Source organism: Monodelphis domestica, chromosome 4 (genome assembly GCF_027887165.1).
Source record: "Monodelphis domestica isolate mMonDom1 chromosome 4, mMonDom1.pri, whole genome shotgun sequence".
NCBI classification, from domain to species: Eukaryota; Metazoa; Chordata; class Mammalia; order Didelphimorphia; family Didelphidae; genus Monodelphis; species Monodelphis domestica.
The window spans coordinates 266,841,668-266,868,260 of NC_077230.1; the positions used below are offsets into that span (position 1 = coordinate 266,841,668).

Sequence of the window (26,593 nt, forward strand, 5' to 3'; positions counted from 1 at the left end):
ACAAATGCTGATTGATTATGAATAGAGAGATAAACTGGAACTAAGAAAAGACCACTGCTTTTTTCAAGGCACAGGGGGACACAATGGATAGAGTGTTGGTCCTGAAGTCAGAGAGACTGAGTTCAAATGTGACCCCATATACTTACTAGCCATGTGATACTGGGCAAATTACTTAACCTTTGTTTGTCTCAGTTTCCTCATATATAAAATGAGAATAATAAGGTTGTTGTGAAGACCAAATAAAATATTTTTTAAAGTGTTGAGCAAAGTACCTAGAATATAGTAAGTACTAAATAAGTGCTTATTTCTTCTCTTTCCTTCAAGAAGGAAGTGATTTATGATGACAAAATCCAACATAATAGCATTTTAGCCATCCTGATGATTATGATTTCTAGAGGCTCTTGAAATTTCTTTTTGGGGTGTGGAATGGTGTGGCCTAGGAGTGAACCATAGTACCTGATTTCTAATCTCAACACTGACATTAACTTATTTTTGTTTTCATTATTTGCTTTATCTGAGACAAGTGACAACTATTTGATTTCCTTGTCTGTAAAATGATAGCATCAGATTTGGTAAAATGCAATCCAAATTAAGCATTTACCACATACGAGAAATTGTATTTAGGTGCTGAATCGGCATTGCTTGGCATTGATTAGTAATATATAAATCCTCTTATAGTTTGAAATTTTACAATTCTAAATATAGAAGGGGATACATGGAAAAACAGGGATGCTAATAATGCACTGTTGGTGGAGCTATGAATTGATCCAACTATTTTGAAGAGCAATTTAGAACTGTACCCAAAGTTATAAAACTGTGTATACCCTTAGACCCAATAATATAACTGTTCGGTCTGTTGCCCAAGGAGATTGGGAAAAGAGGAAAAGAGCCCATATGTTCCAAAATGTGGCCCCCAGTAGTGGGTAGGCCCCTATATAAAATCAGGGCCATCAACTAGCTAGAGCCAGACATGTAGCTTCCTACCTCCTTGGCCTCCAGCAGGAGAACTTAATCCAACCCCTTCACAAATATCAGATGTTCTGCCAAGAAATTACTGGTATAAGAATTCCATGAGGAACTCAGTTAGGGAGTTACACATTTGACATATTGATCTATTACCTATAGAAAACTCCTGTTGAGAATCACTGAGGTAATTTATATCCATTAACCTTATCTTATAAATCATTACTAACCATTGTACCTACAAAAGGCTTACCTAATCCCTTAGCCTATGTCATTTCCCCTATAAAGTATGTATCCCATGGCATTAAACTTTGTCACTACTCAAAGAGACTTGTCTGCATGGTTCTTTGTCAGTATCGACCCTCCTGTAATCCCAGAATACATTCTCCTCACCCGGGTAAGAGCGACCCACGAGCTGTTTCCGGAGCTGGCATCTGACATAATGGCGCCCACGTGTTTGTAAGTTCATATCGGCATTTCGCAGCACCTTCCCAGGTAAGGAGAACTCTTCTCTTTCTGTTTGGCAGAAAGGATTTTTAGGTAGCAAGAAGAGGATTTTATAGCCAGGAGTAAAACTATGGGATCTATAAAAATATCTCCTCTATATCCAACATTGCTTTAGACCAGGTCCCATTAAGAGATCAGGGCTGAAAACCAGAAAGGAAATTTAAAACTACCCAAAGAAAAGGCAGTCTCTCAGAAACAGCAAATTCAAAATGACCAAAAGTTTTTCCTTAACCCCACCCCCCTTCCAGAAGTGGCTAGCAACTCTACATTTTTTTTTTAGCCAGAAAAACTGGTCCTACCCACAGTCATTAGTGATAAACACAGAACATTTTAAAATTCTTAATGACTTTCAAAAAATTGCTAGGAGATATAGTTGAAACTAGCCCGTAAATCTTACTACAGGTTAGTTGAAACTTTAAGAAAAGTGTGTTTTAGGAAATCTATTGAAGCATGAAAAGTAATTTAGAACTAAGATTTGTCAAATGTCAGCCTAACTTCTTACAAAAGTTTACCCCTTTTCTGACTAACTCTTGAAATGTAAAAAGCCTGTTCAAATTAATCTTTTCACTGCTGCCCCATAAAAGGAGCAAGAATTTGATAACTACATTGACAATTCCAATTTTCTTATGCCTCCAAGTGTTCTTTTATTTTCTTTTCCTTCCTTCATTATTTATGAGCCTCTTTCCCCTCCCCCAGATTTATTTAATAGTATAGCTATGATTTATAACAATTGATCTTTATGCCAGAATGAAAAGAATAATTTTATAATTATTATTTCATAATAACATAATTTTATGTTCTGTTGTCAGAGAATGAATGAAATACTCAGAATATGTTGTCTGTGATCAGTCTATGTTCTATGTTCCGTGATACGTCTGTATTGTCAGTATGTTGTCTGTGCACACAATGGGAGGGTTACATTTTAGGGAAAATATACCTCATTTAAAAGAGGTGACCCTCTCTCTGCCTTCTTCAGTTTGATCCAGAGAAAATGGAGGAGACAGACTGAGGCCGTTTGGGAATTTAAAAAACAACATTTTTAATGGAATTTGTGGATTTTGGGGTCTCCTAAACTCCAAGATAAGTGAATTGGTCACACAATTACAACTATGCAAAATTGTCAGACATCTCTTCTCTCTCCTCCTTGTTGGCCTTGAGGGGGAAGAAAGTAGAGATGATAAAGACAAGAAAGTGATAATTTCATCCCACAATTAACTCATAATTTGATCTGATTTTCAGTTAGATTTAATAATAAAGATTGTTATATATAACTTGAAAATTTTGCTATGGATTTGCATAGGCACTGATGGTACAGTGTAAATTCATTCATTGTGATAATTGGCTACCAATTAAAAACTAGAATTTCAGCAAAATTTAAGAATGTACAAACCTTATAGTGAAAAAAATTATCCATTAGGACTTGCAATGTATAATGATTATAGTTTTGAATTATTAGTCTTACCACAAATGCTTGTCAAACTGAATTTCAGAATCACAAAAAATGAGTATAAAGTATATAAGAATTTAATATTGATTTATTAAAGTATGTGATATAATATGAAGATTTTATATGACCTAAATTTGGGATAGACATATGAACACATAAAATTTTTACTTAAAAACATGTACTACTATATTAAGCAACAGGTAATAATATAATTAACATTAGGGTTTCAAAAATTGGAAATATAAAAATGATATATGCATTAAAATTTGGTATATTATAAATTGGAAATTTAAACAGTATTGTACTTGATTAGGATTTTAAAATTACTTTAAAAGTATGTGCAATGTATGAGAAGAAATTCATGATCTGAGGATCAACATGCAATTTGTTAAAACATAATTATGTACAGTCACCTGTAAAACAATGACTCAGAGAAGTACAGTGACCACTGAAATGTGTACTTGCTTAAGAAACTTGTACCAACTCAAGCTCTGTAAAGTGTAAAAATGAATAAGAAGTTAATATTAAATTTATAACATCCATAATATTGTTCAAAAAGTGCAGGTTTCCCTAATTTACCACAATTGAAATGCACATTTCAAATAAAAATGGGGGAAACTGAAGATATTACTAAGTGGTAAAAAATGTAAAATATTGTAAAATATTAAAGAAGAATTGGTTTAAATTAAAAACTGGTTTAAATTAAACATTTTAGTATCACTTATAAAAATGAAAAAGAAATATAGAGAAAAGAGTTAATACAAAGAAAAAATTGTTTAGAAATTCCCTAAAGATTTCTACATTTCCAAAAATTTCCAAAATTACAATTTATTAAATTTCAAAGTTAGAAAATGATCACACATTCTATAAAAAAATCTGATTCAATTTAAATGGTTATCCTCATTCCAAAAAAATTACAAAAAACAAAAATTAAAATCTATTATGGCAACTTAAAACTAAACTTTAAGATACTAAATCTTAGTCAAATGATGCCTACTGTGTTGATTGTCTGACCATCCCTAAAGGGTTATTTGGGTAGACTGGAATTGAGATCAAAATGTAAAAATTAAAGATGTTGAGGAAAGAGAAGTTCAAATATTATTAATCTGTTATTGTGAAATGCCATTTAAGATTAACATGTATTTAAACACAAATTATCAATGGGTAAAATGTTAAAAATGAAGTATGTATGCAGCTATATTGTATAGAAGATTTATTTTTTACCAAATGGGATAAGGATAAATGTGAGATATGAACAGTGTAAATGAATAATGCATATGACCAGAAAAATTTGACCAGCCCAGAAATCATATTGGACTTGGGGAAAAAACTATTTATTGTAAACAATTAAGTGTAATTACATTTCCTCTGTTTGTTATAAGGGTAAAGAGAAGACAAGGAATGAAAAATCTAGTGCAAAATACATACAATAAATGTTCTATCAGAACATTATTGATGAAATTTAATCAATTAGGTAAAAATATTTTGAAGTATCCATTTGAAAATTCTGAAGTTTTAAATCAATATCCTTTGAGAGTATACAAAGCCAAAATAAATCACAATCAGGATACATTTTAGATAATATTGCAAAAGATTTAAAACTTCCTACAAATTTATTAACCCCTTCTTCACAGCAAATTTAAAACCTAAGTGTTAATTAACAGCCTCATTGAATTTTGATCTGGTATAGAAAATAATACTGCAACCTAAGCAGCCATAAGTATTGGATTTTTGACAAAATTGTTATATATTGAGCATTACCAAAATATGTAATTTATGCAAATATGACTGAAAAACTGAAAATATGTGTTTAAATGTAAGCTGTGTGTAGAAGTAGATTGTTAGAAATTGATCATTTTTACTTACAATGAAATATGATTTATACTGTAACCTAAAAGTTTAAGGTAAATTGGTTACAACAGTGTACAAAAAATATTACATTATATATTAAGATAATATTGATTCTCTTCCAAGTTACTGACCAGCCCCTGTACCAGCCATCACTAATCAAGACAATGTTAGTGGAAATTTAACTTCCAACAAAATTATTAACCCTTTTTCTGTACAAATTGTGAAGAATTTGCCAGATAACTTAAGCATTGTTAGTGAGTATTGAAAAAGAAAAAACTGGAAAATTATTGGAAAGAAAATTGGCTATAATGACTTGTCAAAACTTTTCATTGTATCTGTAAATCTTGGGAACTTTTCAGTTCCAAGATGCAACTGGTGAGATTTGTTATTTAAGGTAAAAGTTTTTGGAATTGCAACTAATATTAATTTTGAGTTTTGAATTCAGGTATAGTTGTCTGATAGATCATTGAACTGTATCCACCATTTAAAAGGAAAGAACTCTGACTCTTAACTGAAGTCAAACTGTTTAATTCTTTCCCTGCTTTTTTCTTTCAGAGCAAATTATTATAATCAAAACAAAGTGAAATAATAACTAAAGCCACAGAAATTGAATGTGTATAGCAATCAAATATGTTCCACTATCTACTTAAGAGACTGTACCCCACCCCAAGTTTTTGTTTCAATTGGAGTTACAATGAATCTCTTCTAAATTAATTCATTTGTATAATCACTAAACATGAATTGGAGTAACCTATTTACCAACCAACCAACTGAAAAACAAAAAACCCAGAATTATCATATGGGGGTCGAGATTTTGTTTTTACAGGAAATGAACACCCACAGCAGAAAACCTTTTAGAAACAGTTGAATATGAAAACCTTTTAGAAACAGTTGAATATGAAAACCTTTTAGAAACAGTTGAATATGAAAAAACTCCAAAGATTGGTGTCACCAAGGCCCATGATTTGGAGACAAGCCAAAAGAACAGTTCTCACAGCAGAGCAATCCCTGGAGGTGGCAAGCCTCCTTAAGACTGATCAATCTTAACTATTAACCCTAGTCCAATTATTACTATTGTTGTGGTTCAGCTACCTTGAAAAATGTAACTTATAATGATGTACAGCCTTGTATTCTGATTAGTTATAACTATTTCTGTATCAAATGTAAGTTTTCAAATGAATTTCCCCTTCTATTAGTAGCTCAATCCCACCTCACACATCCCACCAGAAGATAGCATAGCATAATAAATCCACATTTAGCAAGATTTAACACAAATATCTTACACTAAACACTTATTGCAGATTTGTTTTGGAAGAAAAGATATGTGCCAAACCCTAGTATATTACTCCATAACAGAACATGATCCTTAGTAACATAATAAGACACTTAGAAATTAAAGAAATTTAACTCATAAGTAGTCAAAATTTGCTTGGTTTATGGAACCAAGAATTGGATGCTAACAGAAACCGACCTAATAAGAGTAGCTCTCTTAAGCTGTGATAGATGATGCTTGTCATAAAAGCAAAAGGATCTTGAGTCTCAACAAAAGCCATAACAAGCCTAACAATTCAACTAAGGCTATGTAAAAAGCTCAGAGGAAATGCCTTGTTGGGGAGGCATCTTAGTAACCCTGGGATTAGACCATGTGATTTTGAGTCCAAGAAAGACCTCTGAGGGGGAAGTCATTTTAGTATCCACACAAAAGCCATGGAGAAATGTCTGCCTATGACAAAACACTATGGTCAGCACACAGCATGTTCTGAGACACATTCTGAAAAAAAGTCCTAGTAAAAAAAAATGAAATTTCAAAAGCTACATTTCTAAACCAATAGAATTGGAATTTAGCTTTCTCACCTTACACAATCCATACAAATTATATACTCACTTACCATGCCTTCATTTGTTAAAATTAAATAAAAAGGGAGCAGATGTAACCCCCAGTAGTGAGAGTGGGTCCCAATAAAATTAGAGCCATCAGCTAGCTAGAGCCAGACACATAGCTTTCCCCCACACTCTCACCCAGCATGAGAACTTAATCCAGCCCCTTCACAAATACCAGATGTCCTGACAGGAAACTACTGATGCAAGAATTCCATGAGAAACCCAGTTAGGGAGTCACACATTTGATATATTGATCTATTGCCTATAGAAAAATCCTGCTGAGAATCACTGAAGTAATTTATATCCATTATCCTTATCTTGAAATCATCACTAACCATTGTCTCTGCAAGAGGCTTACCTAATCCCTTAGCCTACATCATTTCCCCTATAAAGTGTGTACCCCAATGCATCAAACTTTGTCACTGCTCAGAGACTTGTCTGGAAGGTTCTTTGTCAGTATCGACCCTCCTGTAATCCCAGAATATATTCTTCTCACCTGGGTATGAGCGACCCATGAGCTGTTTCTAGAGCTGGCATCCAACACCAAAATATTTATAACAGGTCTCCTTGTGATGGCAAATTGGAAAATGAGGGAATGCCCATCATTTGTGGAATGGCTAAACAAATTGTGGTGTATGATTATAATGGAATACTACTGACCCATAAGAAATAACTGGTTTAAAAAAAAAAAGCAAACTTGGAAAGAACAATATGAAATAATGAACAGTGAAATAAGTATAACCAAAAGAACAATAAACACAGCTACAGAATGAGTCCTGGAAGAATAAACTGTGATGTTACCTCCAGAAAAGAAATTGAAAGATGAAATATGAAAGACTCAATTTATATGTGCATGTTGGCCACCTTGATGATATTTTTTTGTGATGCAGGGAAGGTGGGGAAGGGCTGGGACACTAGGTAATTATTATGTAAATATGAGGAAAAAGTAAGCTAAATATAGGAGATTTGTAATCTCATTTTCATTTGTATAATCTTTTTCTTTATATATGGAAATGCTTCTTTCATTTGGTTTTATAAAATTTGAAATTAACACCTTAGAAACTTAAAAAAAGAAAAATTCATGATTCTATCAGAAAAAAAAAATGAGCAATACAGTGTACATCCAAGTGCTAAACTGTTTAGTAGATGACTTTGAGCTATGTCAACAGAAGAATTATGTCTTTTTTTTTTAATACTTGTGTTCTCCTTAGCACTTAGCACATATACATATAACACATATAGGTGCCTGATAAATATGTCACCTTCCTTTTTCCTACAACCTTAGTTCTTCCATTCCTTGGTTCCTTGGAGATCTCATCCATTCTTAGAGCTCTGACTCTCACCTTTATCTAATTGGTTTCCAAATCAACATCTCCATTCCCAGCCTATCTCTTGTGCTTTAATATCAAGCTTCAACTTCTCTGCTGGGAATGTTCACTTGAATGTCTCACTCTCTCTTCAAAGTCAATATGGGCAAATTTGATTTCATCATAGAACTGTGCAATTTAAGAGTTGAAAAGGGCCTTAGAGCTCATCCTATAACTAAAGAAATTGAGAAGTAAGCTATATTGCTCTGCAAATCAGTAGCAAATTTCCAAAATATCTGTTCTCATTCCTAACTTTTTAATTTCTTTCAAACACACCATCAGATTTCCAATCACCAGGTCCAAAACATTAATGTCATGTTCTTTTCCACGTCTTTTTTTCTCATGTCCTTTTTTTTTCCATTATCAATAATTCATCTCATCACTCCCAAGCCAAGGCTATCACCTTATACTTGGACAATTCAAATAGGTGGTTAACTAGCTTTTTTAAAAAGTTCTATCTTTTTGCCTGTGCCATCAGATTAAACTTTTAAAAAAATATCATTTTTATCAGGAACATTCCTGCTCATAGAAGGATCTTTGTCTCTTCTCACTATCTAAGATGAAGTCTAAACTCATTACCTAGCATTCTGGGCCCCCAACAATCTGGCCCCTATCTTTTTTAAAAAATAATTTGTATTTATATATATATATATATTTTCTTTGCTTTGTCCAGATTTCTCCCTTTATTAAACTTTCTGTTCTATCCCAGAAAGCCAACTCTAATAAACAAATACATTTTTTAAAGAAAAATGAGAAAAAATCAGGAAGAAGCATTCACTACATTGAAAAAACTCTGACATTATAAGCACCATTACACACCTGTGAATCCTGCTCCCTCCCTCTGCAAAGGAATAGGAAGATGATTATATCTTCTCTGTCTTCTACCTTTCTGAACTCAGGGTGCATTATTACCCTACATGAACCCCTATATTCTAGACAGATCTATCTACCCATTTTCCTGTTAAAAAAAACTTATAAATTCCTACACCTTGCACTTTGCTAATATTATTCACCCACCCTAAATTGCCCTCTCCTCTAATTATACAAATCTTACTCATACCTCACAACTAGCTCCTGTCATTTTCTCCATAAAGACCTTTCAAACATGTCATCCCATAGTGATTTCTCCCTTCTGTGAACTCCTATAATGCATTCTGTTTGCATTACTAATATACCTAATCAGCTAATTGCACTGTATTGTGAATTTTTCATGTTTTTAGATATCTCCTCAATCAGAAAATAATCTCTTTCAGTATTTCCCATAGCACTTTGCCCAAAGAATTTTGTTGCCTGATTAATATGTACTCAAATTTAGAGTACTCAATTCTCAACAAATTAACTCAACAGATTTTTGGTTTTGCATATAGTATGTGCCACAGAATACAAGAGATTCAAAGGTAATAATAATAACTGCTATTTATATAGTGCTTAAAAGTTTACAAAGTACTTTATTTTAAGTAAATTATTTTTTATTTAAGCCTCATAACTTCACTGTAAGGCAGATATTGTAGAAATCTTAATGCACACTTTAAAGATGAATTGAGAATTAAAGAGCTTAAATGATTTGTCCATGGTTCAATAGCTATTTTCAGTGAGAGAATTTGGGTCTCATTCTTCCTGATTCTAAGTCAAGCCACAAGTTCCTGCTGCTTCTCAAGATAAATCAAAAATAGTTTCTATCCTCAAGAACCTTAAAAACTGGTATTAAGAGGGCAACATGTTGGCTAAGTGGACTGAGAACCAGGCCCAGAGATGGGAGGTCCTGGGTTCAAATCTGGCCTCAGACACTTCCCAGCTGTGTGACCCTGGGCAAGTAACTTAACCCCCTTTGCCTAGCCCTTACTGCTCTTCTGCCTTGGAACCAATACACAGTATTGATTCTAAGACAGAAGGTAAGGGTTTTAGAAAATAAATTAGTATTAAAAATATAATAAAACACTGATTAAATATACTACATGTTACAAATTTAAATATGACAGATTCATATTAAATAGAAAATGGTAGATCTATTCCTATTTTCTGATGGCATGATAGCATTAGCAAAACCTAGTGAATCAGCAAGGGTATTAAGACAATAATGTCAGCAAATTGCAGATTACAAAATAAGCCCACAAAAATCACATTACTATATGATAACAAAATCCAAAAGGTAATAATAAAGAAGTCCCATTAACTACAAAATATATAAAATATTTGTTGATCAATCTACCAAGCACACCAAATGCTTTTATAGATTTAATTACAAAGTTCTTCTTAAAGAACAACTTAAATAGCTGGAGGAATATTTAATGCTCATAGTAGAGCTATGCAAATATTATTAAAATGACAATACTACCAAAGTTAATTTCCAGTTTTAATGCTATACCAATTCAACTATAAAGGGATACTCTGCAGAATTCCATAAAATAATATAAAATTCATTTGGAGAAACCAAAGACCTAGAATATGAAGAAAAATAATTAAAATGGGGAAAAGATAAAAAGCACTTTTAAGAAGACCTCAAATTATCATAAAGCAGCAGTTGCCAAATCATCAAGGGAAAAATCAGGGGGTGAAATTAAACTTAATACTGTATTCAATAACTGGAAAAAAATTACTTAAGAAAGAACTACCTATTTCACTAAAACTGCTTGAATATCTGGAACACAGCCTTCAGAAAATAAACTTAGATCATCTCATATATAATATTCCTTAATAAATTCAATATGATGACTTTAATATTAAATGTTAGCTATCATAAAAAAATCAGAAGAGACAATCATAGGCTGTTCATAACCATGGTAGATATACAAAAGACAAAGTAGATAATTTTGATTATATGAAATTGAAAGTTTCTGGACAAATAAAATGAATCTAGATTAAGTGATCAAATGGAAAAAATTTCTCCTGAAAGGATTAGTAATTCAGAGCATAGAAACAACTAAGAGACATATACCTATACATCTATATATAGCAATATAAAAGGACAAAAGCTAGTCCCAGTAGATAAGAGGTCAAAGGATACAGTTTTCAAAAGAAAAATGATAAACCATTGAAAAATACTCTTAATCATTTAAATAAAAAGAGAAAAGCAAAAAATCCAAATTCCCTGAGGTTTCCCTTAATACCCAGCAAACAGGCTAAGATATTAAAATATGAGAATATTGTTGGAGGGATTGTAGGAAAATTTGCACAGTAATGCTTTTTCGGTGGAGCTATGAATCAAGTTAAACATGTTGGAAAACAATTTGGTATGCAAATGTCCATAAGATAAATAGGAAATTCCTTCATGAAACATATACCTCAAGGAAGTCACTATAAGAAAAAAGTCCCTGTATATACCAAAACATTTATAGCAATACTTTTTGTGCAAAGATCAACATTCTTTTGCAAAGAACTGGGTAGAAAGAAAATACGTATCCCAATGAGGAATAACTAAATGATTTGTTGTACAAATGTAATGAAATTTTCTCATGCCGCAAGAAAATATGAATATAACAAAAACATAAAAGCATGGACTTATATGTGAACTAAAACAAAGTAAAGTAAGCTGAGTCAAGAAAATATACACAACTAGAATAATGTAAATGAAAAGACTATCAGCCACAAAAAAAATCAAAAGTGACTATTACCAAATCATAAAGAACAAGTATAACTCCAAAGAAGAGATAAGAAAAGATATTTTTCCTACTCCTTTTCAAGAGTGGAAAGTTTATGGGTTTGGAGTATTGCATTTTTTTTCATACTTTTTTAATGTATTAATTTACTTTGCTCTTCCTGTTGTTGTTTTTTTCTCTTAAAAACATTCTTTGTTATATGGGATGACTTTCTGCAAGAGGAAAAAGGAAGATATACTCAGTGACCTCTAGGCAATGTAAAAATAAAAAAGATGTGAATAAAATTTATTTTTAAAATGATATGAATTAAGAAAGTAAAATCCCTTCAATCTATGAGGATAAGGGTAGACTTCATACAGAGAGGGTGGCCTCTGTTCTGGGCCTTTAAATATTAATAGGATAACAAAAAGCAGACCAATCAGAGCTTAAGGGAAAGGAGTAGGCAGAAGGCAATTAATAAATTCTAGACTTCAGGAAAAAGTGAGTTCAAACCTTACAGATTTAGCTAAGTATTTATTCTTCTCTGATCAAATTTTAAAGTAAATCCATGAGAAATATGTTTTATGTGATAGTACATGTCTAACCCAGATTGAATTTCTTGTCAGCTCTAGAAGGGAGGAGGAAGAAGGGTGGAAGACAATATGAAACAAATAACTTTGGAAAACTTACATGGAAATTTGTTATTAAAATAATTTTAAAAAATAAAGTAAATCCACAAAAAAGAAATTCAAATAGTTGTATTAGGCTTCAGTTTCCCCATCTGCAAAATATGGGGGCTAGACTAGATAATCTCTGAGGTCCTTCCTAAGTCTAAAACTATAGTCTGAAAGAGCTGCTTGTCACTTTTCTGTACTTGGTATATTTATGGTCCTCAACAGTGTAATATGGTGAGAAAAGTACTGGCCTAGAAATTAAGAGATCTGAGTTCCCAGTATAGGCTCTAAAAGGACTAAGCTATATAGTTCCATAAGTCAATTAAGCTATCTGGGCTTCAGTTACCTCATCTGTGAAATGAGAAATCAGAGCTAATTGATCTCTAAGGTATCTTCTACCCTGAATATTCCGATTATGAGTTTATGAAATAAAGAAATGTGTACATAGATAGTAGTTACTGAAGCAATTAATACTTAAAGTGCAATATAATTTTTCCCCTATCCATCAATTTGTGAACCTTAGACAACCACTGCAGAAATGGTTAACAGTGGTCTAGACTAAATCAGAAAGAAGATAGGGTTCACTTCCCTTGTGATAATTCACAGCATTTCCTATGATTTTAAATTTCCTGATGCTTGAAAAGCCAGTTAATCTTCCCTCTATTTTTCTGAATGTTTGCAAAACAAAGAATTTAGGTCTTGCCTTTACTATCATTCCCCATTCTCTTCTCCTACTGATGCTTCAGTCTTGAAAAGAGTGCTCCCTGCCAAAGCCAACTCCTCTCTCTACTTCTGCCTATGATCCCATCTCCTCTTAGCTCCTCAGTGAGCTTGTCCTTTTTGATCATCCCTTTCTCTTTCTCTCTTTTTTTAAGGTTCATTGATTTAAGGTTTATTGATGCCTTCTGCCACATATATTTTCCCATTTGAAAAAAATAATTAAAAAAACCTAACATCTTGGAAAAATCAATGCATCGATATGACACCAACATGGCAGGCAACACTACATACTAATTTTCTCATCTTTTCTTCATGCCAAGCTCGTTCATAATTACAAAGTCTGTCTGTTACTCTAATCTTCTTTTTCTTTATTTGTTACTCCTTCCCGGCTTCCTAAAATATGTCCAAATCTCCTTCATCCTTGGAAACCTATCATTTGATCTTACCATCTTTTTCAAGTGATTTTATATTGCTCCACCTTTTTTACTGCCAAACTCCCAGTAAAAGCTGACTTACACCCTTCCCTTTCTGACTTCTCTATACTACTTGAAGTCTGACTTCCATCCCCTTCATTCAGATGAAACTATAGTCTCCAAAGTGACTAAAGATATATTAGTTGCTAAACTGTGGTCTTTTCTCAAGCTTCATCATCCATCTCTCTGTAGGGAAACACTGTTAACAACCCCCTCCTGAATAAACACTTTTCCCCTACTGGGTTTTCCTAGCACTGCTCTGTTGTGAATTTCTCTTCCTATCCATTTGACTGATATTTCTCAGGCTTCATTGCAGCATCTTATTCAATAGCTTTTCTTTACTCTCTCCCAGGATTCTGTCCTGGGTCATCTCTCCTCTCTCTCTAAACCAAGTTTTCTTAATCTGTGTGTGTGTGTGTGTGTGTGTGTGTGTGTGTGTGTGTGTGTGTGTGAGAGAGAGAGAGAGACAGACAGACAGACAGACAGACAGACAGACACAGACAGACAAACAGACAGACAGAGAGATATCAGAGGCAGTCTTTTTGATAAGTCTCAGGAAAACTATGGATCCCTTCTCATCATAATATCTTCTTGCCTACATTTATAATTGTAGGAAATGATAACTTTTAGTTATAGGTTAGTGGAGAAATTACATATATATACTTTATATATGTATTATAAATTATGCATATATATACACAAACACACACACAAATGTTGTTGTCATTCATCCTTCATTTTCAAAGAGGATCAATGACATCATGCGGTGATGTCTTGACTTCTGCATGAACTGAATTTAAATGAGGAAATTACAAAGTCATCAGCCTCATCCTCTCTTCCAGAGTCATTGAAGTTCAGTGGCAAGACAAAAGTCATGATGACTGGTGATTGCTTGGATGTAGTGGATGACCTTGGCTTCTTCAATGTTTAACCAACCTCTGAGCACTCTGTAGCACCTTGCTTCAGCCTGGGATAGTCACTCCTCTAAATCATGACTGGTTTGAGGACTATTGGTTGCCCTCAACCTAGTAAACTGCTTAAACATTTTACCAGCATATGGCCACTATGAATGCTACAGCTTTTTGGAGCTACAAGTGATACTGAGTGGCATGTTGACACCAAAGGAGGAAAATAGCCCTGAAAAAAAAACTTTAGAAAATATATAGCCTATGACCCAAATTTTACCACAAGGTACTATAAGCAACCCATAAAAGAAAGAAAATTTCAAACTTCTCTGGTATAAATGAAGGGCCAAAAATTTTTACACAAGTTTTCCAGATCACAGGGGCACTGAACCCCAAAGTCCTGAGATGTAGAAGGGAATGCCTATATTCAAATACATATATGTGTGTGTGTGTGTGTTTGTGTATATATAAAATCTTATGTGTGTGTAGGGGGTGGTAAGAAAGATGGAAAGTGAGACAGATAGGGGAACAAGGAAGAAAAATTCCAGAATTCAAGCCAGAGAAGGTAAACAATGATATTGCTTTCTTCACTTAATCTTCATATACATACATTTAATATTATATCTGCATTCTATAGAATATTATATATTAATCACATCAATAGCACATGTGCATATATATAAATACATGTAAATGAGCAGATATATACACAAAACCAACATCCAATTTTAGTGCTATACTGTGGCCGATGAAAAACCTTGTGTTCACCTTACTTTAAAAGTAGTTCCCATCCATATCACTTTGTAGCTTATAAATACTTTCATCTCTGCCTCATAAGGTAAGCAATGCTAGTATTATCCCTATTTTACACATGAGGAAACTGAAGGTTAGAGAAGCTTAATTAACTTCCCCAATGACATCCTGCTAGTTAATGGAAGAACAAAACTATAGTGATCTCCCTAGTTCAAGACCATTGTGTAATTAGAATTTTGCACCCCAGGACTCCATTTACCAGAATCCCACTTTCATCCTCACATTATGTCCTTACATTTTGGATATAAAGTTTCTGTAACCCTGCCCTCTCTTTGCTCTTCTCCTGCTAATGTGGTTGGGAAAAACTTCTCTTTACTCAGGTTTTGTTTTGTTTTTTTTTTTACTTTTGTTCTTTCTATTTCCTCTACTTCAAGTGATCATTAATAAATATAAAATATAATAATTGGAGTTATTGGATATTAATTTTAATCTTACACCATTGTTCTTTTTACTACAATCAAGGTTCTCCTTTAATAAAAGTCCAAAACAAATAAACATTGAACTTAAAGCCAGAAGAGCTGGGTTTGCTGAAGTCCCAGTTCTGCCACTTTTTGACTGTGTATATGAGCAAGCTGTTTCATCTCTCTGGCCCAGAGTTTGCTCATCTATAAAAATGGGGATAACTGATACTACCTATCTTGGTGAAGTATTGTGAGAAAAAGACTTTGTGGATTTTAAAAGTATTATCTAAATGTAAGCTCATTATTGTTGCTAAATAGATCTTTCACAGAATGAAACATCTTTATCACTTACCCCATTAGATTTTGGTCGGGGGTCTCTATTTCAAGACGCGACTCCATTTTACCTAGGTTTCTTGATCTTTTAACCTGTTCAGAAAGAAGGGAAAGTATGGAATTTAAAATGTTTATTAATCTAGAAAATTATGGAATACTAGCTTTTTGCAAAATATCCATTTTTAATTTTCCTTAGAAAATGTGACTTTCTCTTAAATATAGCATTATAAACAGAACTGTTTTGTGACTTAATTTACCTATATGTACTTTTTTATCCCAACCCCTTCAATTTTTCTAGCAGATTGTAACTCTGACTGTGTTCACTTTGTAGTTCACTTTCCTTCCCTTAACCTCTCCCCAGCTATTGATTTCTTCTTTATTGCCTTCAAACATATCCAGTGTCCCCTCAAATTCTCACTAGATCCTATTATCCACTTCACCTCCTTTTCTCTGCTAAATTCCTCAAAGCTGTCTACCTTCATTGCCTCCATTCAGTATTATCACACAATTGAACCTGTTTTCTCCAATAAACTTTTAATTGTCATGGCTAATGGTATTTTTTTAGCCTCCATTCTTCTTGATCATTATAATGCACCTTTCTTCCTAGATATTCTATTTTCATGACACTATTACCTCTTGGTTCTCTTCCTTTCTAATGGCTCCTTCCCAAACTCCTTTGCTGGCTCATCTCAATCATGTTCCCAACTGTGGGTGTTCCTCAAAGCTCTGGCCTGAGTCTTCTCTCTTTATTCTCTTAATGTCCACTTCAGCTTCTCTAGGTTTGATTATCATCTCTATGATGATGACTTCTAGAGGTATGTATGTATCTAGTCTCAGTCTCTTTCCTAAACTCCAGTTCCACATCACTAACCCTACATCACTGCCTATTGGACTAGATGTCACAGTGGCAGCTCAAAGTCAATATGAGCAAAACAGAAGCCATTAACTTTCTGTCCAAACTCTTCTCTATTAAACTTCCCTATTTCTGTTGATACTTCCAGTCTTCCAGATTAGTAACTTCTTTTTTATTCTCCATGTCTCATTCTCTCTGCCACCTTCCCCCTAACCCTGACTGATCTTCCTCATGTCAGTGGTCAAATTTGTCATTTCTAACTCTATAACATCTTTTCATTTGACTTCTTTTCTATTCACATAGCCATCAGGCCTTCATCATTTCTTGCTTACACTATTGCAATATTATTCTCTTATTGGTGTCCTTGTGCCTCTAATTCATTCTTCTCACAGTTGCCTCAGTCATTTTCTTTCGCTGCGGATCTAAAAAGTCTTTCCCCTTCTCAATAAACTTCAGTAGCTCTTTCCTGTCTCAGGAATAAAATATAAACTCTGACTTTTATACCCTTTTAAAACTATCCTCCAACTCATTTTTATAGCTTTATCATACATATAATCCCTTTATCATACTTTATGGTCCAACAAACAGGATTTGTCCCTGTTACAATGTCTCCTTCTTTCTGGTCTCCACACCTTTGCACAGGTGATACCTGAGATGTTCTTCAAAATGCCTTTTCTGATTCCCTCAAGGGCTAGTTCCTGCCCTCCCCAACTACCAAGTATTAGCTATTTTAGATTTATTATGCTACTTCCCCTCCATAAAATTCAAGCTATATGAGAGCAAGTTGTTTGATTTTGAATACCCAGTGCCTAAAATATTAGTAGGTCACCTGAGAAAACATGTACACTTTTCAAACCTTGAGGTGCTATATAAATGCTAGCCATTATTATTGTGTTTAATAAAGACTTAATGGTTGATTGTGTTAGCTACATGTAAACTTCTTTGCCTTCTTTTTCTGTTCTTCCACGACACTAATACACTGACCTAGGGGGCTCAAGAGATATGACTCCAAATTCAAGTGAGCTAGCACCTGAAAGTTAAAACTCTTAAAGTCAATCTTAGAATTGACTTCAGAAGCCAACCAAAGAGCAGATTTCTAAACTCCAAAAATACTCACTGCCTATTTACTTCAGAGTTGTTTGTCCCAGCAACCACTAAAAAAATGTGTGTATGGATGGATGTATATCTATATATGTATATATATAGATGTATATCTATATCTACACACATATATAAATATATGAATATTAAAATCTATAAGAACAAATAATATAATATACTACTAAAAGCTGTTTATGAAGAAAAGAGAATTATATATAAATTAGAGAATTATAAAGGAAGGGGGCAGAAAGGAGAAAGATTAGGAAAGGAAAATAAACAGACCGCGCATAAAGGAGGAAAAGGAGGAAGAAGGATGGAAGGGGATAATAGAGGAGGAATATGGAGGAAAATGAATGAGGAGGAAGATGGAAGAGGAGGAGGAAGATGAAAGAGGATGGAGGAAAAGGATGGATCGGCATGTTGAAGGAGGAGGAGAGAGGACAAGGAATATGGAAGAGGAGGGAGAATGAGAATGGAGGAGGTTGGAAATTGGAGGAAGGAAAAAGATGAAGGAGGAAGAAATGGAGGGGGATGAAGGAATATAAAGAAGGATGGAGAAGGAGTATGGAACTTGGAGGGAGGAAGAAGAGGAGAAAGGAGGAGGAAGATGCAGATGAAGTGAACCTGGGATAATCCCAAATCAAACATGTCCAAAGCTCCACTACCACCACCACTTCCCCAAAACCTTAAAGTTCCCAACTTTGTTCATCCTCCATTACTCGTCTCCCAAAGGGCGTCCCTGTCGGGTTGGACCTGGGTCATCCCTCTCACTGTCCAGGCCGTGACAGGACCCAGGGATTGAAAGGAGCTAAGGTTCTGGGGAGATCGCAGGGCTGTCCCAGACCTCAGAGAGCGTTCCGGTACCTTGGCTGCCCCGAGCTCTCGGCTGTCGGAAGGAGGGAAGAAGGAGTAGGATAAAGTCGATCTAGCCCGCCACGGTCCCAGTCTCTCTGCGCGAGCCGCTGGGTAGCGCGCCCTGACTCTGGCCTCGACCACGGCCTTGGCCCCAGCCCTGGCCCCAGCTCCAACTCCTGCCCAGGCCGTCCTTTCTTCGGCCAGGCTCGGCCCGTCGGTTCTCCAGCCTTCCCTCCGGCCCGGCCAGAGCAGCAGCAGCAGTGGAGGTGGCGGCTGCCGCGGCGGTTACGGGCCTGGCTCCGACTGGCTCTGCCCGCCACCGCTCCCGCGGCTTCCCGAGGCGCCCCCTGGTTGCTATGGCAACGCGTGCTCTACCCCACCCATGGAGGAACGCAGAGGCCAAGGGCGCCTGGAAGCCCCGGGACACTCTAAGGTGGGGAGGGGCAGGAGTTGCCGCCTGCTCTGCTGCGCCCGGTTCCCAGGAGGGCCCGTCCCGTATACCGGGGTGGGTGTGGAAGTGTGTGTGGAGTGGGGGCGGGGGTGGGTGTGGGTGGTGGGAGATGGGAAGCTTCTTGGAGTCCCCCTGGCCAGCTCCAGATCTTGAGTTAAAGTGTAAAGAAGGGAATGTGGGTAGAAAACCATAGATGAAAAGACAGGATATGCTCCCCTAGTTTAAATTAATTTTGGGCATCCATACTTGCTGATCTTCAACTATTTTGCAACGTGCCTTGGTTTTACACGGAAAAGAAAGTGCCAGGCAAAAATGTTCTGGCTAGAAACATATCCAACTATTCAGGGTTTAAAAAAAAGAAAAGAAAAGAAAAAGATCTTTGGACTCTGTATTTGGAGTGGGGGGAATCTTGTGATTTTGTTTCCGATAAAATAATGGTCTAATTAATCATTTTAATACTATTAAAAAAAAAGAGGAAATCCACTTGAGATCATTCAGGGACTAAGTGTCAATGTTAGGATTAAATTCAGGCCTTCTGACTCCAAATACTCTCTAAATCTCTCTTCAAAATACTTCCAGGACATGAATAAAAATGTAACCAATTTTCTTTTACAAAAATTATGAGTATTTCCTACTCAGACATAGTAGTGAAGGTATATAGTTATGTATATGAATATGTCTTTGAAAGATGAAACTTTCATAGCCTCCCTCTAGTAAATTTTGAGCTCTTTGTTTGCTTTTCATTTTCATAACATTGACATTGATTTGCTTCTTTAATATACTGTCTATTTAATATTTGTTAGTATATCCATCCAGTTCCAGTTAAATTATACAAGAGACTTTGATCATTTCTTCCTGGATGTGCCCTACAAAGTGGTTCAGGTGATTCCATAAGTGTTCCATAGCTCTTTTATTGTGACTGAATAAAGATGAGTGATCATTCCATCTTAATTTGAAGTCTTCCATTATGTTAAAGGTGTTGGTCATATTATTGAACCATTTCTAAACTTAAATGGTTCAAATTTCATCCTTGACTTGGAAAAGGAAAAATGGAGTTGAAAAGAAATTTAACAGATTTGATAGTTCAAAGTCACTTGTATTTACTCAGTATGAATTCTCACTTGTTCCTATGCTGGCAATATTGAGCAAGTCCCTTTTAGACTTTTGAATTTACATAAATTCATCTTTTTGAAGATCCAGAGAACTGACTTAAGATCAATGGGCAGAACTTATAGAAACATATGGTTGAATATAATGAAGAATTCAATTTCTCAAGCTTTTCCCTGTCCCCCGCCCCATGTTAGTGTCTTTCCTCTGAGATTGCCTTCAATCATCTACTTAGATAGATATGTTGTGTCTACATAGTTGAATGTTGTCTCCACCATTAGATTGTGAATTTCTTGAGAGCAGAGGTTGTTTTTACCTTTCTTTATATTTCCAGGCCTTCACACAATGCCTGGCTTATAGAAAATGTTTAATAAATGCTATTTGGCTCACTAATTCATATTTATGGTTTAAGTCTCACTTTTTACAAATAAAGAGTATGGGCAAGGCTGTCAACAGTAAGGTAGAAGACTGCCTATGAGAATAGATTTGGACCTGGAAGGAGGCCTTAGAGGCCATCAAATCTGACCCTATCCTTGTTTTATTTATAGATGAGGAAGCTGAGGTTCAAAGAGGTTAAGAGACATGCTCAGGATAACACAGCTAGTAAGTGTTTGAGGTAGGATTTGAAGTCAGTCTTTCTTCCCACCTCCAATTCAACTGTCTGCCACCTAGCTGTTTAAATCTCATGATTCCATTGGTGCCTGTGAAATACTCCAACCTCACAAGTATCTGCCCTACTTTTTTTGGTGATTGCCTGAATTTTTTACCCTCTGGATATTGTAAAGGATAATTTAATTAACCAACTTCAGTTTATATTCATTGTTTTATGTGCCTGTATAATTGCATATTCTCTACCTGTAATCCTATAAGGTAATCAGTATTTAATGATAAGCTATGATCATAATAGATTTAATAATAAGGAATAATTCTATTTATTAACTGTATGAGAATCAGTAATCAATAATTGTAGTGTGCTTAAAATAAATAATAGAATTCCCTGTAGATATCTTTGCCAAGGAGAGTTTGTGTATGCCTTTGGTGACTTGGAACATATCCAGGAGTTTCTGAGGCTGTTGTCTCATTTGCTCTGAAGCTACAGAATAACCTTTGCTATCCTCATTATCACTATATACAGAAAGGAGGGCTACATACTCTTCTCTAGAGAAAAGATATATGACAAGACTTGACCTTCTTGCCAAGAAAAACCCTCCTGGCAGACCTTCTTGCCTAAAAGGTGCCCTGCATTCAAGGGAAGACCTGACCCTTCACAAGAAAAAACCCACTTGCCTTCCCTCCAAGGGAAGGCAGCCTTCTTGCTAAGAAAGACCCTACTTGGCAGACCTCCTCTAAATGGAATTTGTATAATCTAGTTTATGTGTAACCACCAGTCAGCTGAAAAGCTTGGGGTCTCAGGGTATATTGGGGAGGCCTGCAGATAACTGATCTAGGTGAGAAATACATTCACAATAAATGTAGTTTTGCTCAGAAGATTGCTCCCAGTATTTTTCTTTTATGAGATAGTCTTTGAATCCGCAATTAGCATGAACTGTTTAAGATACAAATATCCCCAATGTAAAGTGTCAATTGCTAATGTCAGAGCCTTCCTTAAGAGTAACTTTTGAAAAGAAGGGAATGGAGAGCAAAAAGGGTTTGGGTACCTGAAAAAGGGAAAGGACTTTCTCTGAGATTATAATGGTAGAAGAAAAAGGAGGGTGAGGAAGGGAAAGACAACTACTACTAGTTTTGCTAAGATTTAGTCCTGTGCAAGGAACAAAAGTGATTGATTCCAATCCTAAAACAGTTTACATGAAGGTGGGAGATATGTGGGTGTATCCATGTATACAACATGTTTGACACCTCTGTTGGGGAACAGATATCTGTGAAACAATAAATGGTGGTCACTGCTAGGAAGAAACTCACTTCCCTCCATTTCCCTCTTCAAGTACCCTAGATCAAAACTCCCTTTATCCCACATTAGTTGTATCTCTAGATAAGGCTACAGAACTGCAATTGCATAAAAGTTTACCTTCATCCTTTAGGTATCTAATCAATAGGAATTTATTGATCCAGTATACACTTCTCACTGTCTCCAGTGTCAACTCCCCAGTATTTACAGAGGTATCACCTATACCAAAACTACAATCCATCAAACAAGGACCCTGAAGGGTGGATCTCCAATCAAATTGTACTTCCTCATCTTATGGCCAGAAAATTCCTACCCCATTTTAAGTAATCCATATGATTTAGAACCATCTGCTAAGGCAAAAGCAAAAGCAAAGAAAACCAACCTTCCCTTGCTACTTTTCCATAGGCTCTCATCTCCATCCATCTCAACTCTACTCCTCCCCAGTCCCTTCCCTCCTTTGCCCACCCCTTCCATCATACTATCTAAAACCCTCATTCTATCATTAACAATCTACTCTTCCTTCTAGCTCTCTTCACACCCTGGCAAGCTTCTTATACTCACTGAAGTCTGGTCATCTCCAGAAAACACATCTTTTGCCACTATTTCCTGCCCTGGTTGTGTCTTCTCTCATATCTCCTGTCCTCTGCTCCCCAGTTCAGCAGCAGAATTATTCTTTGCTTCCCACTGACACTGCTAGTCAGACTGACTGAAAACTACTGACTAACAACCACCACAAACAGAGATAGAAAAGGAAGTAGAACTTATCCTGGCATGTGCACTAAATTTTTGGAAGGAAATTTCAAAGGTTTCAGGGAGATCATAAATAGAATCTTAATGGAATCCTACAAAGTGAGTCTGCCTTAAAGGGATAGAAACAAGGGTATGCTGGAACTAGTAGCAGCTACCAAAAGTAGTTGTTAAATTTTCATTTTGACCACTTACATCCAAGAAATTGGCAAACTACAAATCAGGACTTGATTTATTATTTTGCTAATTGTCTAGACTTTTAAAAAATGATGGAGAGGCCATCAGCAGCAGATGCCGCCACCACCACCATCACCGTCACCCCTGCCACCACCACAGCCACTGATGCAGTCTTCCACCTAATGCCCGCCATGCCCAACATCCTGCTGTTCAGTGGCAACTCGCACCAGGACCTGTCCCAGAAAGTGGCAGACAGGTTGGGGCTGAAACTGGGCAAAGTGGTCTCTACGAAATTCAGCAATCAGGAGACCAGTGTAGAAATCGGTGAAAGTGTGAGAGGGGAAGATGTCTACATCATCCAAAGCGGCTGTGGGGAAATTAATGATAACTTGATGGAACTTCTCCTTATGATCAATGCTTGCAAAATTGCATCATCATCCAGGGTGACTGCAGTAATCCCATGTTTTCCATATGCCCGACAAGATAAAAAAGACAAGAGTCGTGTTCCAATTTCTGCAAAACTTGTGGCCAATATGCTTTCAGTGGCTGGGGCTGATCATATCATTACAATGGATCTCCATGCTTCTCAGATACAAGGATTTTTTGATATTCCAGTGGATAATATGTATGCAGAACCTGCATTCTTACAATGGATTCAAAAAAATATTACAGAATGGAGGAATTGTATCATTGTGTCCCCAGATGCTGGTGGAGCTAAAAGAGTGACGTCAATTGCTGACAGGTTGAATGTGGAGTTTGCTTTGATTCATAAAGAAAGAAAGAAGGCAAATGAGGTAGACAGGATGGTTTTGGTTGGCGATGTGAAGAATCGTGTAGCCATTCTTGTGGATGACATAGCTGATACATGTGGCACAATATGCCATGCTGCGGATAAGTTACTGTCTGCTGGAGCCACCAAAATTTATGCTATTGTAACTCATGGAATCTTTTCTGGACCAGCTATTTCCAGAATTAATAATGCAGCATTTGAGGCTGTGGTGGTCACAAATACAATTCCACAAGAGGACAAAATGGATCGCTGCTCTAAAATCCAGGTTATTGACATTTCAATGATACTGGCTGAAACAATACGGAGAACACACAATGGTGAATCTGTGTCTTACCTGTTCAGTCAAGTTCCACTATAACTACAGATCATTGCTTTCCTGTAGGCTGTATACAACTACAGTCTGTTTTTCTTTAATCATTGGGACTTAATGGTATAATAATGTTTATTAAAGCTCCAGCTGTATGTGCTTTGAGATCCTTTTTTTCCCCTCTTCTGAACCTGTTGTTGCCTTTCCAGTGTTCTTCTTAACCACCCTCTTTCCCCCCCTTTTTAATCAATTGGATTCTATGGGGGGAAATGATGGAGAAAATCTTACTAATACAGATTACATATTTTAATTTAATTTTACCAATTACATGTAAAAACAATGCAGATTATATTTTAAAGTGTTATGTGTACATTTTTTTCAGAGAGCTGATTGTTAAACATTTCCTAGCACATCCTTAGATGGAAAACTCTTAAGAATAAAGAGTAAGGCAATTCTGATGAAAAGGGAGACGGAGAGTTGTATAAATAAACCAATAGAGGTGTACTCAGAACTCAACTACCTACTTGGCTTTTGAAAAAATTAATGTATTTGTTTGGTTGTTATAATAAAGTTACCAGATATCTCCTTTCCCTTCTCCCTTCCCTGCACTAGAGAAGGTATCATTTGACAAAAAGATGTATGTATATATAAATCTGTCTTACTGTTTCATTTATCATTTTTTCCTCTGGAGATGGACTTACATAAGTTATTCTTCAAACAGTATTTCTGTTGCTGTATATAATACTCTCTTGGTTCTGCTTGTTTCACTCTTCATAATTTCATGCAGACATGTAAAGAAAACAAAAGTAAGGAGAATTTATAGAGAATTAATACTTAACTATAGCCTACTCCAGTAAGAATAGTGTTGAGGAAGCTATGGTTCACAAATATACTATGGTTAACAAGGAAAACTAAGAACAAACAAAAGAGGTGGGGTTCAGAGAGGGCCAACTGGAGACAAGAAGCATATTGATTGGGGTGAATGGAATAGTGCTGAAAATGACAGAAAGGGCAATATTGCTCAACTCTTTTTTGAGACGTTTTACTTCTATTTTCTTTCCATAAAAATTATCTTTAAACTGGGAAGGACAGAAGAAAACTGGCCAATAAGTAGCATGTTGTAGTGGTAATTCTTTGGGGGGGTTTAGATAGGATTAGCTGGCAACTTGTTCCTTTTTTAAAATAAAAAAGTTTTTAATTCTATGATTCTGACTTGATACTCAAGACAAGGAGTAGAGACAGTGAAAGAGTCCCCAGTTGACCTTGATATGGTTCAAATCATCTGGCCCAAATTAACTGGTATTCGGAGATGCTGAAATAATTACCACATATAATTGCTAAACCAGTGAATGCTTAAATAATATAAAGAGCAGGAAATATAGAATTAAAGAAAAGCAAACATCTTAATTTTCCAGCAAGGAAAGAGAAAGCATTATAGATTTGTGGATTTACAGCAGAAAAGTCCCATCAAAAGCAATCCAGTCCAGAGTGCAGCTAGGTGGCTTAATGAGCTATAGAGTCAGGACTGGAGATAGAAGGCTCTGGGTTCAAATGTGACCACAGACACTTACTAGTTGTGTGATTGTCGGCAAATCATTTAATTGGCAAAAAGGTTTGGTTTTTGAGTTCATTTTTCTTTTTTTCCTTTTTAAAGATTTCATTTGAAATCTCAACTGAATTCTTCTAACAGACTATCCAGTGCAGGTCCTGGTTCAGCACCTAAATTCCTTCTTGGGAATAGCGTATTTTGAAAGCTTCCTTGTAAGCTTCTACCATACATGGGAAGCAGAGCCATTCTGTAAAACAGCCACATTGGGACACTAAGAATACGGATCATGGAATTGGAAGACCAGAAGCAATTAACTGTACTTGAAGTAGAAATGATCAAAACTAGGAATCACACCAAAGTCAAAGGAGGGAAGAAAGAGGAGAAATTTGAGTCTAGGCAAATAATATTATTTTTGATTCTTCATTTTCTCACCTTACATATTCATTAATTACTTCTATAGTTCAGTACAATATATAAAGTGTGGCACTTGACTGAGTTCCTTCAATTTACTGGACTCTAATTTTCTGTGAATGTGCATGTATATTTATACCCAGCTGTGTGGAGCTGGCTCTGTTGGCTTCTTCTGAATATCCTTTTAATGAAAAACTCTCTATGCCATTTCCTTACTGTTTTCTCTCAAAATTACTGATTCTAAGTTGTCCTGATAACTCTCAGGATATTATTCAAAGAATATAACACAACCACTCAGAAATATGGAAGTTTCCTTCATAAGAATAATATATGTTAAGCACAAATTTGAATAATAATAAAGTCAGACATTAATGCTGCTGTTGTTTGGTATTGGTCTACCAATAAAAATTCAAGGAGTTATGGAATTTT

At 35.5% G+C, this 26,593-nt stretch overlaps 2 protein-coding genes across 10 annotated transcripts in view; one reads left to right on the forward strand and one right to left on the reverse strand.

The window, feature by feature from the left end:
* DEUP1 (deuterosome assembly protein 1) overlaps positions 1 to 19,039 on the reverse strand; it is a 209,489-nt gene extending 190,450 nt beyond the window's left edge. For 4 of the 9 annotated variants that reach the window (XM_007495031.3, XM_016433925.2, XM_016433926.2 and 1 more), the window contains exons 1-3: positions 18,729 to 19,038; positions 15,930 to 16,003; positions 1,357 to 1,479 (exon numbers count right to left, since the gene is read on the reverse strand). In XM_007495031.3, coding sequence (XP_007495093.2) covers positions 1,357 to 1,479; positions 15,930 to 15,976 — 170 coding nt within the window. In that variant the 5' untranslated portion in view covers positions 15,977 to 16,003; positions 18,729 to 19,038. Of the gene's footprint in view, positions 1 to 1,356; positions 1,480 to 15,929; positions 16,004 to 18,728 lie in introns of all 9 variants that reach the window. The other 5 variants (XM_007495030.3, XM_056794508.1, XM_007495032.3 and 2 more) reach the window with 3 other exon arrangements.
* Positions 19,040 to 19,110: 71 nt separating this feature from the next.
* Positions 19,111 to 24,359, forward strand: LOC100012872 (ribose-phosphate pyrophosphokinase 2-like). Its single transcript, XM_056794512.1, has 2 exons — positions 19,111 to 19,224; positions 23,186 to 24,359. Exon 2 carries the CDS (start codon positions 23,197 to 23,199, stop codon positions 24,253 to 24,255), a length of 1,059 nt encoding a protein of 352 aa, XP_056650490.1. The 5' UTR covers positions 19,111 to 19,224; positions 23,186 to 23,196; the 3' UTR covers positions 24,256 to 24,359.
* The last annotated feature ends 2,234 nt before the right edge of the window (positions 24,360 to 26,593 follow it).